Source organism: Malaclemys terrapin, chromosome 4 (assembly GCF_027887155.1).
Source record: "Malaclemys terrapin pileata isolate rMalTer1 chromosome 4, rMalTer1.hap1, whole genome shotgun sequence".
In the NCBI taxonomy this organism is placed as follows: Eukaryota; Metazoa; Chordata; order Testudines; family Emydidae; genus Malaclemys; species Malaclemys terrapin.
The window spans coordinates 16,525,235-16,539,774 of record NC_071508.1 but is presented as its reverse complement, the minus strand read 5'-3'; the positions used below and the strand labels follow the sequence as shown (position 1 = coordinate 16,539,774).

Sequence of the window (14,540 nt, the reverse complement as noted above, 5' to 3'; positions counted from 1 at the left end):
CAAATCAAGTCCCCTTGGTGTAGGTTTAGCACCTAGTTGAGAGCACTACAGTTGCCAGAGAAGGGATTTATTTTTAACCTCAAACAATACTGGAACCAGTTGGCATAGCAGAGTACTTACTTGTCCTCTCTTTCTGAGACACTGAGGGCTGGAATTGCCAGGGTAACAAATAGCTGTGATTGCCTCTAATTGGACCCTTTTTATTGCTCATCCTGTGCTTTGGCTGTTTGAGAGGGTTTGCTTGGATGTGGCTTTCTTCCCCCTCCCGACTCCCCCCATTTTTTTCTTTTTAAAGCTGGGTTTCAAAAGGCCCAATTAGCCTCAATGAGCATGGTGCATTCCCTTCTGAGTTAGCTGCAGAAACTCCTGTGCATGGTTGGGGAAGCTGGACATTGCTGGAATGTATTGTCCTTCCTCGGAGATAGTGTGTGTGCATGCGCCATTCTCTCCATGCACGCTGCAGCCAGAACCATGTTCGCTGCAGTAGGACTCGAACAAGCACTTGGGAGCATATCCTCTCTGCTGCAGGGAGCGGAAGGGCCCAACTGCTCCTAGATGCCTTGCTAGACTATGTCCTTCATTCCGTCCCACCCCATAGCACTTGATGCAGGTGCGTAGTTGCCTTGACTGACCTCTCCTCGAACACGTGGTTTGGAAGCTCCTCAGATGTTTCTGCGTGTGCTGCCAAAGCACACAGCTTCTCCACGGAACATCCTCTTGGCGAGACCACGTCGGACCTACTGGGGCTGGACGCTCAAAGGCCCGTTTCTTTCATTGCCAGTTATTTTTCTTGTGGGATAAATAATGGGAAACATTTGACCCATTTTACGAGTTAAGAGCAGCATTTGTCCCCATGGTTCGGTGCTGTTGAGAGTCTTGTAGCCAGCGCTAGTGTCAGCAGAGCATTTCACACCAGGCAATCAGCAAGAGTGTGTTTTACCCAGGGGATGAAGAAGAAGGGCAGCAATCGTGCACCACCCTCTTTTCCCTGCTGGAACAAGAACATCCTGGGCCTACTTCTAACCAGGTCTGTGTGAGGCCCCGTCCTGTGTAGCTGAGCCAAGCCGTTCTTAATGCAAGCAAGTGAACATTTGCTGACCAGTAACTACAGAGAGAAACTCCATATATGGCTACAGAGTAGCTTTGGTGAAGGCCCTGGCCCCAGTGAAGTTTGCTACTCCCTGAATACAAGGCCTCCAAAAGTTCATGTGGTGCTAGTCCAGGGGTGGATATTGTTAACGAGTCTGCCCTGGCATTTTGAGCCATCCTGTTACAGAATAAACAGGAGAGATAGGATCAAGTTTTAGCCAGGAAGGGTGGCACAACCCAGGGGGAGAATTGCAGGATATGCCATATAGAAATAATAATTCAGAAAGAAAAGCCGCATAGCTACTGTTGGGAAATTTTGTCACCATCCCAAGATCTCTCAGTCCTTGGTCGTATGGAGCCAGCTCCTCAGCCTACTCCACTGACGTCAACGAGCATACGGGCCTGAAGGGGAGAAATTCCCTAGGGAGTCGACGCAGCAGAGCCATTGGAGACAGGCAGTCCTTGTGGGTGTCTCCCAAAGCTCTCCCACCACGGGGTTGCTCAGATCATCTCTAGGAGGGCGTGGCACTGCCGTGCAAGTGAGGGCTGCATGATGTGAAGCACCCGTTCTAGCCCTCTGCAGGAGTGCGTCACAAGGTCTGAGCTGACATGGGATTAAGCGTGATCCTCACCATGCTAAGGAGGGGTTTAGCTGCACACTTCCCGCCTAGGCCTCCTCCCTGCAATGAGGCAGCCTGCTTATACCAGTGAAGGACCTGGCCCCATGCATTGCTAGTGGATAAAAGAGAGAGAGAGAGAGCGCTCAGTGGTTTGAGCATTGGCCTGCTAAACCCAAGGCTGTGAGTTCAATCCTTGAGGGGGCCATTTAGGGAACTGGGGTAAAAATCTGTCTGGGGATTGGTCCTGCTTTGAGCAGGGGGTTGGACTAGATGATCTCCTGAGGTCCCTTCCAAACCTGATTAAGTGTCCAAACAAACTCAGCCTTGGGACACTTCTTGTTAGGATTCTCAGCAGGGTGTCCAAGAACTACAGGCCCTGTAGACCAAACTCTCCTCTACCCATCAGAGGTCATTCCTCCTAGGCCAAGCACCAAAAAAGCCATGGTTCTGGACCTGCCGTTGGAAGAGGAAGACTTCAGCCTTTCAGACTGGCATCTTTCCCTGATACTAAGTTCACTCCCCTCCCCACCACAAAAGAGGAATCATTAAAGGAGAGGATCTGTTACATGAAGACATTTTCCATGTGCCAAGCCAATTGTTCCTGTTCCCATTGTCTGCTGAACAGAAGAGCCTCTTGAGCAGAGTAGCTGAGACTGTTAGAAGAGGCCTGTTAGTGGAACAAGCCCTGTAACAAGATAACAGGGTTTCTTTTCTCTCTATTTTTTTTCCTGTTCGGCAAACTGTATAATAAAAATACAATGAGGCCCTTTTCAAACAGACACTTATCAAAGTAACAAGCCCATTTTAAGAGTAAACTTCCATTGGCTCCGAAAGGTTAAGTACAATGGAAATCTGACCTGCTGGCGGAATGGAACTTTCCTTTTGTGCGCTCTTTAAAAATGAATACATTTTCACTGCGCCACAAACCGATTGTTCCTGGTTCCCCCATTGTCCAGGCGACAAGGCAGCCCTCTTACAGGGCTACATACCAGTGAGAAGGAGAGAGACTTGTGACAAGAACAGGCTAGTCTTTATCTCCCCTCTCCTCTGCACAATGGGGTTGTGCATGGAGCAGGGTTGTTGTTTTTTTTTTTTTTTTCAGTAATAAGAGCTAGAATGAGACCATGAATATTTTTTTTCCCCCTTGCTCAGTTAATTTCCATTCCTGATCTCTGGTGAAATCCGCACGGCAGGTCGCCTAGATGATCCCATCCCAGTTCTCTCAGGCTGACCTTTGTAGGTTAGTTAAGGGCTTCTGAAAATGAATTGTAGTTTGTGTGTGTGTGTGTGTGTGTGTGCGCGTGCACAGGAGAATGTTGTGGGGGTGGGGGGATCGATGCTGGATTGACAGCTCTGGGGGCGGAATCTCTTTCTCAGCTGGACTGCGGCATCATGGGCCCTGGCAAAGCAACCCTCCACTGCCAGTGCAGCTCCTGCCTGAGCCTAGGGGGCCCCCTCGGGAACTTCTCCAGGCTTGGGAAAGTTTCCACTTCTATCTGTCTAAGGTGCAAATGGCCTCCATTATCCAGGAATCTCACAGTCTTGGGTGTATTTATCCTCATCCCCCCCGGGCTATTATACCCACCCATGCTCCTGCTGGAGAACTGAGGCACAAGGAGACTACGTGACTTGCCCAAGGGCACAAGGCATGGAACCCAGCTCTCCCGAGTCCCAGCTTGGCCCCTTAACCAAAGACCCATCCGTCCTCCCGTGCAATGGGTGGCTTGTGGTTTAGCTGCAAGTGAACCCAAGAAGCACTACAGGAAACGTGATTGAGTCGCAGGCTTCCATCAGTGCTGAGTGTGCCCGTGTGGTGTAGATCCGCCAGAGACTCAGCGGGGGTCATTAGTCTCAAAGTATATCGTTTTTTCCTGTGCGGCCTTCAGGATGTTGTCATCCGAGTTTCTTTCTCTAGCTAAAAGCCTAAAGAAGCAGGTCATGCACCGCACTAAATACCCTCTGACGGATGGACGGGGGCCTCAAGTTCTCACTGAAACACTCGCTTGCCCCATGCTAGGAGATACTGGCTTGGCACTTAGTGCCGATGTAAGGTAATCTGACTGGACCAGTGCATTGACCATGCATGAGCAGAAAGCAAGGAAACCCCAGAGTTTGGATTCCTTTACCCATCCCTGGAATGCTCTCAGAGGCAGGGAGCAGTTAGGGTGTCTAGCGGTTAAAGTAGGGATGGCGAGTTGGACTCCTGGCTTTTATTCCCTCACCCTTGCTGTGTGAACTTGGGCAAGTTGGTTATATGCCCACACTCCTCTGCTTTTGTTTTCCTATCTGTAAAACAGGACTAATAATAATCACAGCGTGAGGGGTGGACAGAGGATTTGAGGCTTAATTGACCTGCTCTGAGAGACGAAGAAGAAAGGAGCTAACGAATAATGTGCATTTAAATTGTACCTTTCTCCTCAAGGACTCCAGAGTGTCACAGAGTGACAGCTCAGTTGGAATGAAGCCCCCTCTGGGGTAGAAACCAACAGATACCCATTGTGCTGCACCACTGGGAGGTGGGGAGAATTTTCACCTGGAATACTGGGGCCAATCCCTACTCTCTCAGAAAATGCCATGGGATCTTTAATGGCCACCGATGAGCAAGTCTAACCCGAAAGACTCCAATCCTAGTCAGTTGCAGGGAAGTTAACGTAGCTAACTTCGGGAAGGCTAAGAGCAAAGAGATGGTGTGGTCATGAGGAGTCTAGAGATTACCCGACCTGTGTAAGCCAACACCTGTGAACATGATCCAAAATGGCTCAGACAGGTAGAGACCCTCCCTCGTCAAGAATGATCTAGATGGGGCTTACCAAAGGCTAAAATCCACCTCCGTTGAGCTGTCCTCAGACACATTATTTTTGCCATGGCTGAAGTCTAGCGAATGCAATTGATGTGTTTTATCAGGGGTCCTTGTGTGGGGGCACTTGATCAGTCTCCCGATCAGTCTCTCAGGACCTTCCTCTCCAACACACGGGGGATGAGTCTGTTCAGTCTCTGGGGATGGGATGGGGTAGGAGAGCTGTGGGGCCAGAGAGAAGCAGGACTGTGTTAGGGATGAGAATTAAAAGACATAGGTCTCTGACTGGAGTTACTGTACAAGCCAAAAGGAAACCCAATAGCCTGGAAAGCGCAATGATTTGTTCAGAGAAGGGCAGGGAACTGAGATAAAAAAGCCCTGCTAAGATCAGAAACTCTGGCGCGCACAGTGCCCCATTGTTGAGCTGTCACACTTCCCTTTACTTTATTGCTTTTGTCCAACACCCTATTGTTCCACTTCCTTTTGTCCCCTATTCAGAGCACTGGCTTTTCATTACCCAGCCGGCCTTGTTGTTTTCGTTTCTTTTGTTTGAAGTTCCTGAGAGGAAGGTTTTATTTTCAGGGGTTTGATTAATTCACAGCTTGAGTTGGGCTTTGTTTGTTATGTAATTGCTGCCCTGCGCTTTTCCAGAGCTCCCAGAGCCTCGGCGCAGCCGCTGCTCTGGCCCCACTCCCCTCCTCCTTTGGCTTGAAATGGCCTGGAGCGTGCAGCATCGTTCCAGGTGCATGTTCTTTCTATGGGGTCTTTGGGGGTCTCCATCAAGTCATGTTTTGGAATGTAAGAATTGCCACCTCAGAGCATAACTAGCCGTTTGTCCAGCCCAGTGTCCTGCTGCCTGCCGCGCCACAACAGACCCAACGATCCGTCTGGTCTGGTATCCTTCCGCCTGCCGCGCCACAACAGACCCAACTGTCTGTCTGGTCTGGTATCCCTCCGCCTGCCGCGCCACAACAGACCCAGTGGTCTGTCTGGTCTGGTATCCCTCCGCCTGCCGCGCCACAACAGACCCAACGATCCATCTGGTCTGGTATCCCTCCGCCTGCCGTGCCACAACAGACCCAACGATCCGTCTGGTCTGGTATCCCTCCGCCTGCCGTGCCACAACAGACCCAATGGTCTGTCTGGTCTGGTATCCTTCCGCCTGCCGCGCCACAACAGACACAACGATCCGTCTGGTCTGGTATCCTTCCGCCTGCCGCGCCACAACAGACCCAACTGTCTGTCTGGTCTGGTATCCCTCCGCCTGCCGCGCCACAACAGACCCAGTGGTCTGTCTGGTCTGGTATCCCTCCGCCTGCCGTGCCACAACAGACCCAACGATCCGTCTGGTCTGGTATCCCTCCGCCTGCCGCGCCACAACAGACCCAACGGTCCGTCTGGTCTGGTATCCCTCCGCCTGCCGCGCCACAACAGACCCAACGGTCCGTCTGGTCTGGTATCCCTCCGCCTGCCGCGCCACAACAGACCCAACGGTCTGTCTGGTCTGGTATCCCTCCGCCTGCCGCGCCACAACAGACCCAACGATCCGTCTGGTCTGGTATCCCTCCGCCTGCCGCGCCACAACACACCCAACGATCCGTCTGGTCTGGTATCCCTCCGCCTGCCGCGCCACAACACACCCAGTGGTCTGTCTGGTCTGGTATCCCTCCGCCTGCCGCGCCACAACAGACCCAACGATCCGTCTGGTCTGGTATCCCTCCGCCTGCCGCGCCACAACACACCCAACGATCCGTCTGGTCTGGTATCCCTCCGCCTGCCGCGCCACAACACACCCAATGATCCGTCTGGTCTGGTATCCCTCCGCCTGCCGCGCCACAACACACCCAACGATCCGTCTGGTCTGGTATCCCTCCGCCTGCCGTGCCACAACAGACCCAACGGTCCGTCTGGTCTGGTATCCCTCCGCCTGCCGCGCCACAACAGACCCAGTGGTCTGTCTACTCTGGTATCTCTCCACCTGCCATGCCGCAACAGACCTTAATGGTCCATTTAGTCCAGTATTCCTCCTCCTGCCGTGGCAGAAGACCCAGTGATCTGTCTAGCCTGGGATCCCGTCCCCAACAGTGGCCAATGTCGGATATTTCAGGGAGAGTGTAAATCCCCTCCTTAATGCCCCAATATTTTCATTATTTCCTTCTGGAGGGAAAGGTGAGGGAAGGGGTAATTTTTTTCCTGGTCCCCTGCTGCTGACCAATTCATGCTCTGGGGCATCAGGGTTGGTGGCCCTTATAAGACAAATCCCTGCTAGAGCAGTTATAGATGATCTCTTTCCTCACAAACACGTCTAATCCTTCCTGGGACTCTGCCTTGGTAGAACGAGTGAGCACTGGGTTCATTCCTGGCTCGTGAGACCAGCAGTGGTGATATCCTAGATTGTCGTAGATTCACCTGGAAGCATTGACTCTGTGGCCTGTGGCACCACAAGCAGCTGCTGCAGCGCAAATGGGATTTTTTTTTTAAAATCCCTTGTAATATTTTGTGGTTATTTCTGCTCCCTGACCCCCTAAGCAGAGCACCTGCAGAGGGCTCTCCGGGCGTTCTGCTTGCCAAGTGTTCCTCTGGAGAACCTGACCTTTTATAGTAAACTTGGATGAAGGGTGGGGATTAGCCTGGCTCCAGCTAAACTTCAGCTGATGGAAGTTAGGAAACAACTTCCTTTTGGGCAGGCTGCTCTTAAACCTTACTCTGAAGCAGCTGGCACTGGCTAGTGGCAAAGACAGGAGACTGGGTTCGAGGGACCCTGGTCTGGGGACTCCTGAGAAAGAGGGAGAGAGACTCTTGTGGTAAAAGAAGCTTCTTCTAATTAATCTGGTTGAAATCCTGGCCTTGTTGAAGTCAATGGGAACTTTGCCATTGACTTGAGTAGGACTGGTATTTTACCTTCTCTTTTCAACAGGAAACATTGTCTGACTTTGGTGTTTTGGGGACTTTTCTTCGTGCTGCCGTCTGGTAGTTGGGAGCCCTTTCTGTAGATGTACAGGCTGGTCTGGCCACAAGACCAGGAGCCAGGAGCCCCTCAGGTCTCCTGCAGGTTCAACATATCCTTAGGCATGTCACCTTGGGCCCAGTTCTTCAAAGGAGCTGAGTCCCTGCAGCTCCCGTTGACTTCTGCTGGAGTTGTGGGCACCCAGCACCTTTTTGAAAAGTCAGGCCTTTGACCTGTCCAAGCCTCATCTGGAACGTGGGGATCAGAACACTTGCCTACTTCCTGGGGGTATACGTATGGAAGATATCTTTGTAGAGCATGTTGAAGCATTCTCATGTACAGCTGGGGGGAAAGTGACTCTCTATATAACTGTGGGCAGCTCAGTGGTAGCGCTTGGGTGCAGAGCCCAGGTCTCCTGACTCCTTGTCTCCTGTCCTCTGACCCATACTGAACAGGAGCCAGAGCTCCCGGGCTCTGTTTTCAGCTTTGTCGATGACTTGTTGCACCTCAGATTGCCCATCTGTGCAATGGGTACCGCTGTTCTTCTGACTTGTGCTCTGGCGGGTTTTGAGACTTCATAACGTGGTGCCGGATCCTTTCCAGAAAGTGGCTAGGTAAATGCAAAGTACAGTCGTTTCTTCAGAAGTTCACTCACTTGTTTTGGCCCCAAATCCCATGACTCTGTGTGTTTTGGTTTTTACTAGACCAGCATCACCGCATGGCATCACACACCGGATGGGAGTTGGGTTTGTTCTCCTGGGAGCTTCTGGTCTCTGGAGCCAGTACCCACAGCAGGGAACATTGAGGAAATTACAAACAATGGGGTTTGCAAACGGCAGCAAAACTCAAGACCATTGTCCCGCTCCTGGTGGCACCACAAACCAGCCAGACAGAGTGAAACCAGTGGGTTCCCGTGCTTGCTCCAGGCGGATGACTGTGCTGCAGGGCTGTTGGAGGAATTGGGAGCAAAAGGGTGCTGCAGTGTAGTCTGTTAGGAGCCAGAGGGAAGGAGTAATAGCTGTTACACAGTTACATAGATGTCCCTCTCTGGGGACAAGCTTCCTGCCAACAGTGCTGAACGTGCATTTAAACAGTGCAGAGACCCAAGCTCTTGGAATGTACAGGCTGGGAGGAAGGGGGCACAGATTGATTTATTCCTGGGCGGTTCCCTCTTGAAACGTGCTCCTAGCAATTCTGTGTCCAGAACTTGGGTACCGTTGCTGTATGGCCAGCACAACCACTCTGACCCTGTCACCATGTTGACCTCGTTCTCCTCCCCTAGGATGTCCATGAGGAGCCCTGTTTCTCCCCACCTGGAACTCGATGGAGCCGGGAACATGGTGAACTGCACCATCAAGACGGAAGAGAAGACAGATAGCTGCCATGAGTCCCCCCAGGGAGCACCCACTGGCTCCGATCCCCACTCCAGCGATTTGCATGGAGTGCCGCTGTCGCTGAGAGAGGGTGCTGACCCCCGGACTCTTCCACAGGTAGGGCTAAGTCTCCTGGGTCCCTTCTCTCCTCATTGCCTACAGGCTTGGGGGTCTCCCACTTCCCACCCAACTCACAGGGCCCAATCCCAGCCTGTTGTAAGCAGGTGCAGTTCCATAGAACCAAATTCGATGCTGATTTATGAAGTCAATGGGATTCCATGTGGTATAAGTCTGTGCCTTGAATGCAGTTGCACCTGCTGACCCCAGGTCTGTATTTAATTCTTCTGTCTAACCCAGGAATCTCTAATGCACTCATCACTCTGGTAACCAAGCTCCTTTGGCCTACCAAGTCTTCAAGCATATTAAGGGTATGTCAGAGGTGTGACTGCCTCCTGAATTCCTGGCTAGCACCCTAACCACTAAACCATCTTTCTTCCCACCTTTCTGCACTGTCCGGCACTATGAGGTTTACCCTTTCCTGCCAGTAGGTGGAGACAGAAGCCAACTTGTCCTCCTAAACTTGAGAGGGTAATGCCACATTCCAACCTAGACCCCTGGGCCATGCAGCAATGTAGTCGGTAGGCAAGAGAAAATGGTTGTTACCCTGTCCACTGCCTGCATTTACTCCTCATCCATAGGAAATAACGCTGAATTTTGAGGCTCCCCAAGGCTTTCTGTCCATTGCTGCTATTATCGAGTCAGTCTTGGGATTTGAACAACGGCCTTCAGAACAGAGCCAGCAGCCCCACTGTAGCAGCACACAGATGTGCTGCCTGAGAAGCTGCTCCGGTTCCTCTGGGGAAACCTGTAGCTATGCTTTCATTTTCCCTTTTTAATTGCTCTTGGGTTTTCCCCCGCTGAGCCACTCCCGCTTGCATAGCCTCAGACCCTGCTGTTTTCCATTCCTGCCTTCCCGGAGGTGGTCGCATTTGCAGAGAGGCATAGCAGTCTAACTAAATAATTGAAAACTATTGCAAACAAGCGTTTGCAGCATGAAAAAAAATAAGTCGCCTTCAGTGCATGAGAGGCTCAAGGGGCTGGCGTTGGTCAGGAGTAAGGAGTCTCCAGTTGAGAAGTGCTGCCTAGTGGTCAGAGCTCAGAGGCCGGCTGCGCTTTTCAAAGGAGCCCAGAGAAGTTAGGCACCCAATTCCCATTGACTTCTCCTTGGAAATGCCAGCCAGAACTCCTAGGCTCTGTTCCTACCTCTCCTACTCTCCCAGGACCTGTTCAATAGCCCATTAAGGACAATGGGAGTCCTTCCGTTGCCTCAGGCCCTTCCCTAGAGACTGGGTAAGCTACTCAACCTCTCCCATGGTTTCTCCATCTGTGAGTAGCCTGCCTTTTAGGAAGGTTGTGAAGCTGCTTCTTTGTAAAGTGCTTTGAGATCCTCTGAGAGGGTCTATGTCAGGAGTGCGCAGGGATATTTCGTGGAGAGCAGAGCTCGGGATGGTATTTTATACCCTTCAGTGTATTTTCTCTCCTCCCTGCTTCACCGCATCACAGGAGCTACTGCATGTGGTTCTCTGGCCTGAATTACATAGGAGATTAGATGTTCGCAGTGGTCCAATCTGTCCTTAGAACCTGTGAATCTTCCCCCTTTGGAGGTTTGTGGTGATAGGTGGGAAACTGAGAGTTGCTTTTTGTACATTGCAGGAATCCCGGTCTCCTGTGAGCAATGCGTTAGATTCCAGGAGGTCTGCGTTTGAGCCTGCTGTCAGCAGCCAGGAAAAGTTAGATTTCAACAGAAACTTGAAAGAGGGTAAGAAGGGTTTCTGAACATCCATCTCCATTGAAATCCCCCTGATCTACAGATATACAAATAAACGTACTTTGAACAAGATCCTGAACTGGGGATAAGCAATGTAGCCTCATAGATAGGGCCCTATCAAATGCACAGTCCATTTTGGTCAACGTCATGGTCATAGGATTTAAAAAATTGTAAATTTCATGATTTCAGCTATTTAAATCTGAAATGTCATGGTGTAACTGTAGGGGTCCTGACACAAAAGGGGAGGTGTCACAAGTTTATTGTAGGGGGGTTGTGGTATTGCCACCCTTACTTCTGCGCTGATGCTGGCAGGGCGATGCCTTTAGATCTGGGCACCTGGCCAGTAGCCACCACTCTCTAGCCACCCAGCTCTGAAGGCAGCACAGAAGTAAGGGTGGCAATACCACGACCCCCCCCCCCCCCCCTAAAATAACCTTGTGATACTCTTCTCCCGCAACCCCCTTTTGGGTTGTGACCCCCAATTTGAGAAATGCTGGTCTCCCCTGTGAAATCTGTATTGTAGGATAAAAATAACATAAAAGATAAGATTTCATGGAAGACACCAGATTTCATGGTCTGTGAATTTGGTAGGGCCCTACTCATAGACAGTGATGGCAATCAGTGGCCATGACTAAAATTATTTCTCCTACTTCTCTCTTTCTGTCTCTCTCCAATCTCTCTGGCCTCACCTTGAACACTCCTATGGTGACAGTTATGCCAACCATTGAGAAGTTACTCTCCAGTGACTGGAAAGAAAGGCTTCTGGGTAGAAACACCATGGAATCCAAAGAGGTGAAAGGTGAGCAGTAGAGTAACTACCATCCCCTCCTGTGCCCTTACCTTCCCATCTGCCCCCTGCCCTTTTTCTCCTTTGTCTTGTGTGTATGACATGGGGTGTGAATGGGGTATGAGTTTTGCATACATCCTTCCTCCCCCATTTTTGGTTTTGCTCAAAATTGGAAATGTCAGTAACAATTTTAATTGGAATTTTGGGGAAAAGATCTGACCAGTCCTAGTGAATATTCATCTAGTCAGAACTCGACTATGTGAGTCTCTAGAGCGTATGCTAAAGGGATGAAATACAAAGCAACCCCGCCAATAAAGTATCTAGAGAATTTGTGTCCAAGTCCCACCTAAGCTTTCTGCTGGCTGTAAGGCAGGGGTTCTCAAACTTCATTGCACTGCGATCCCCTTCTGATAACAAAAATTACATGACCCCAGGAGAGGGGGGCCAACGCCCGAGCCTGCTGCCCTGATGGGGGTGCAGGGGGGGAACCAAATAGCAAGGCTTCAGCCCCAGGCAGGGGGCCTGTAACTTGAGCCCTGCAACCCAGGGCTGAATCACTCAAAGTTTCGGCCCTGGGTGGTGGGGTTTGGGCTTTGGCTCCAGGCTTTAGCCCTGGCCCCAGCAAGTCTAACGCCAGCCCGGGCAACCCCATTAAAACAGGGTCGTGACCCACTTTGGAGTCCCGACCCACAGTTTGAGAACCGCTGTTCTAAGGGTATGTCCAAGGTGTGACTGCAGCAGGTATTGACCCCAGCTAGCTTTGATTAACAATAGCAGTGAAGCCATGACAGCATGGGCTAGCCACTCAAGTACATACCCAGGGTCCTGGATGGGACCGTACGTCTGGTGCTTCCCCAGGTACCCAAGGTAGCCAGCTCACAGCTAGCTCAAGTGTGTCTACGTGTGCTGGTGTCACACCTCTGACACCAGTGTAGACGTACCCTAAACCTTGTAGAATAATTGGGGTATCATCTATTAAGCCGCCAGCCCTTGTTTACTGACCCTCTGCTGTTTGGTTACTTGCTTGGCCCAGGAACCCAGGAGAGCTTAGCGGAGAAGGAGCTGCAGTTGCTTGTCATGATCAACCAGCTCTCCACCTTGCGGGACCAGCTTCTGACGGCCCATTCGGAGCAGAAGAACATGGCAGCCATGCTGTTTGAGAAGCAGCAGCAGCAGATGGAGCTGGCTCGACAGCAGCAGGAGCAGGTATTCGGCCAGGGCTCTGGGGTATCTATTTCCCCTGCCCTGTCTCCCATCCCTAGGGGTGAGTTTCAGAACCAGGGCAGGTAGCCCAGCGAGCACACATTGGTAGGGCTGCCCACCGTCTTGGCTCCACCAGAGCCGCACCTCAGAACAGGGTGGAGCACGAGGACCGAGCAGGGAATAAAATATAAATGAGGAAATGTTTTGACTTTTTCCGAATTCAGGCTAAATGAAGCACCCAGGGGCTAGTGCAACAGTTAGTACCAGGGCTGCGACGCTTGATCCATTCCAGGGCATGAAGCTGCAGTGTTTCATGTTTTATGAAATTAGATAAAAGCTAATTTCAGGTGGAAACTTGGGACATGTGCCAGGAAGGACGGTTTTATGGGTAAGTCACTGGGCTGGGACTCAGGAGATTTGGCTTCAATTCCTGGCGCTGCCACAGACTCCCTGCATGACCTCGCGTGGGTCACTGCATCGCTCTGTGCCTCAGTTTCCCAATCTATACACGGGGTGAATAATCCTTCCTTTATCCCAGCTGTTGTCTCTCTTTTGATACTGTTTCCTCCAGAGGGAAGTTCAAATGTAGCTTTTAAATGGCTGAAGGCTCCTTTTTATGTTTTCTCATGATTTAAAAAAAACATATTGCCATAATTCTGTCCTTTCAAGCTGGGATCATCTTGGCCCAGGGACTCTTCTCAGGTAGAAGGTAGGGGACAATTTTTGAGGCTACCCCTAGGTACCAAACAGCTTGCTTCTGGATTTGGCTGATGGTTACCTTGTTCAGGTGATACAGGGTTTCTGGGGTAGCGAGGCAGGGTGCGTCTGTCAGTCAGGACGGGAGAGCTTGCTGGGGTGTTTCTCTTTCACTGTGGAAGGATCCTGACCATCATCTTGGTCATCACTGGTTCCTTCAGCTCTCAACCTGAGGTCCTACAGCTTGAGCTAAAGGCCCAAGGCCTTGTCTACACACTGACGTACCCCGATTGAGTTAAACCGGTGCGAATACCTGTGTGGACCCTCTCAGTGCAGTTTAAGAGCAGTGCGTTTTAGCTTAGTTTAAACCTGCTCGACTTAAGCTACCCAAACTAGAGCATCCACACAGCCGGTTGCACTGGTACAGCACCATTACGCCTTGAGTTAAATGGACGCAGGCCCCTTTGCCGGCAGCTGTAGCTTTACCCCACCTCTGTGGATCACACGCAGAGGGGATGGGGGATACATTCTAACCGGTGGGATGCTGCCAGTCCCGTGAACCCGCCCGTCAGAGACGCCGAGCCCTCCATTGCCCTTGTGTCTTTGGCATCTCCACAGACCAGTTGTGTTTGTGGCTTGTTTTGCTAGAGCTCGGTGCTTTGCGCCCCTCCCGTAGCTCCTCGGAGGCAAGCCAGGCTAATGGCCCTTGGAAGGCTCGGTTAGCCGGCGTTTTCCAGCCACCGTATCATTGCTGTTTCCCCCCTCTGACAGATTGCCAAGCAGCAGCAGCAGCTCATTCAGCAGCAGCACAAGATTAACCTGCTGCAGCAACAGATCCAGGTAAGGGGGAGCTTTCCCGCCCCGCCCCCTTGCGCACTCCGTACTCTGGTCCCCCTTCGAAGGGCTAACTCCCCCCCTTCCTCTTGACCCCACAACCTTGGCTCTTGCCTGCACAGGAAACTCCTTTACTATTGTGATTGGGGATTAGCCCCCCGTGGCCTAGCCGCTCTGTTGCGCAAAGGTGATTTGGTCTCTCTCTCTCCAGCAGGTCAATATGCCCTATGTCATGATTCCAGCCTTTCCTCCCAGCCACCAGCCTCTCCCCGTGACCCCAGACTCCCAGCTAGCACTTCCCATCCAGCCCATCCCTTGCAAACCAGGTAAGGGAGGCAGAGGGGGTACAGTATTGCGGGGATCGGG

The 14,540-nt window shown here is 51.5% G+C and overlaps 1 protein-coding gene across 5 annotated transcripts in view; it reads left to right on the top strand.

Moving 5' to 3' along the window:
- Nucleotides 1-14,540, top strand: part of SOX13 (SRY-box transcription factor 13) — an 86,168-nt gene that overhangs the window by 57,585 nt on the left and 14,043 nt on the right. For 4 of the 5 annotated variants that reach the window (XM_054028254.1, XM_054028253.1, XM_054028255.1 and 1 more), the window contains 6 exons: nucleotides 8,736-8,943; nucleotides 10,540-10,645; nucleotides 11,367-11,453; nucleotides 12,475-12,647; nucleotides 14,112-14,180; nucleotides 14,386-14,500. In XM_054028254.1, coding sequence (XP_053884229.1) covers nucleotides 8,737-8,943; nucleotides 10,540-10,645; nucleotides 11,367-11,453; nucleotides 12,475-12,647; nucleotides 14,112-14,180; nucleotides 14,386-14,500 — 757 coding nt within the window. In that variant the 5' untranslated portion in view covers nucleotide 8,736. The remainder of the gene's footprint in view (nucleotides 1-8,735; nucleotides 8,944-10,539; nucleotides 10,646-11,366; nucleotides 11,454-12,474; nucleotides 12,648-14,111; nucleotides 14,181-14,385; nucleotides 14,501-14,540) is intronic. The other variant, XM_054028252.1, reaches the window with a different exon arrangement.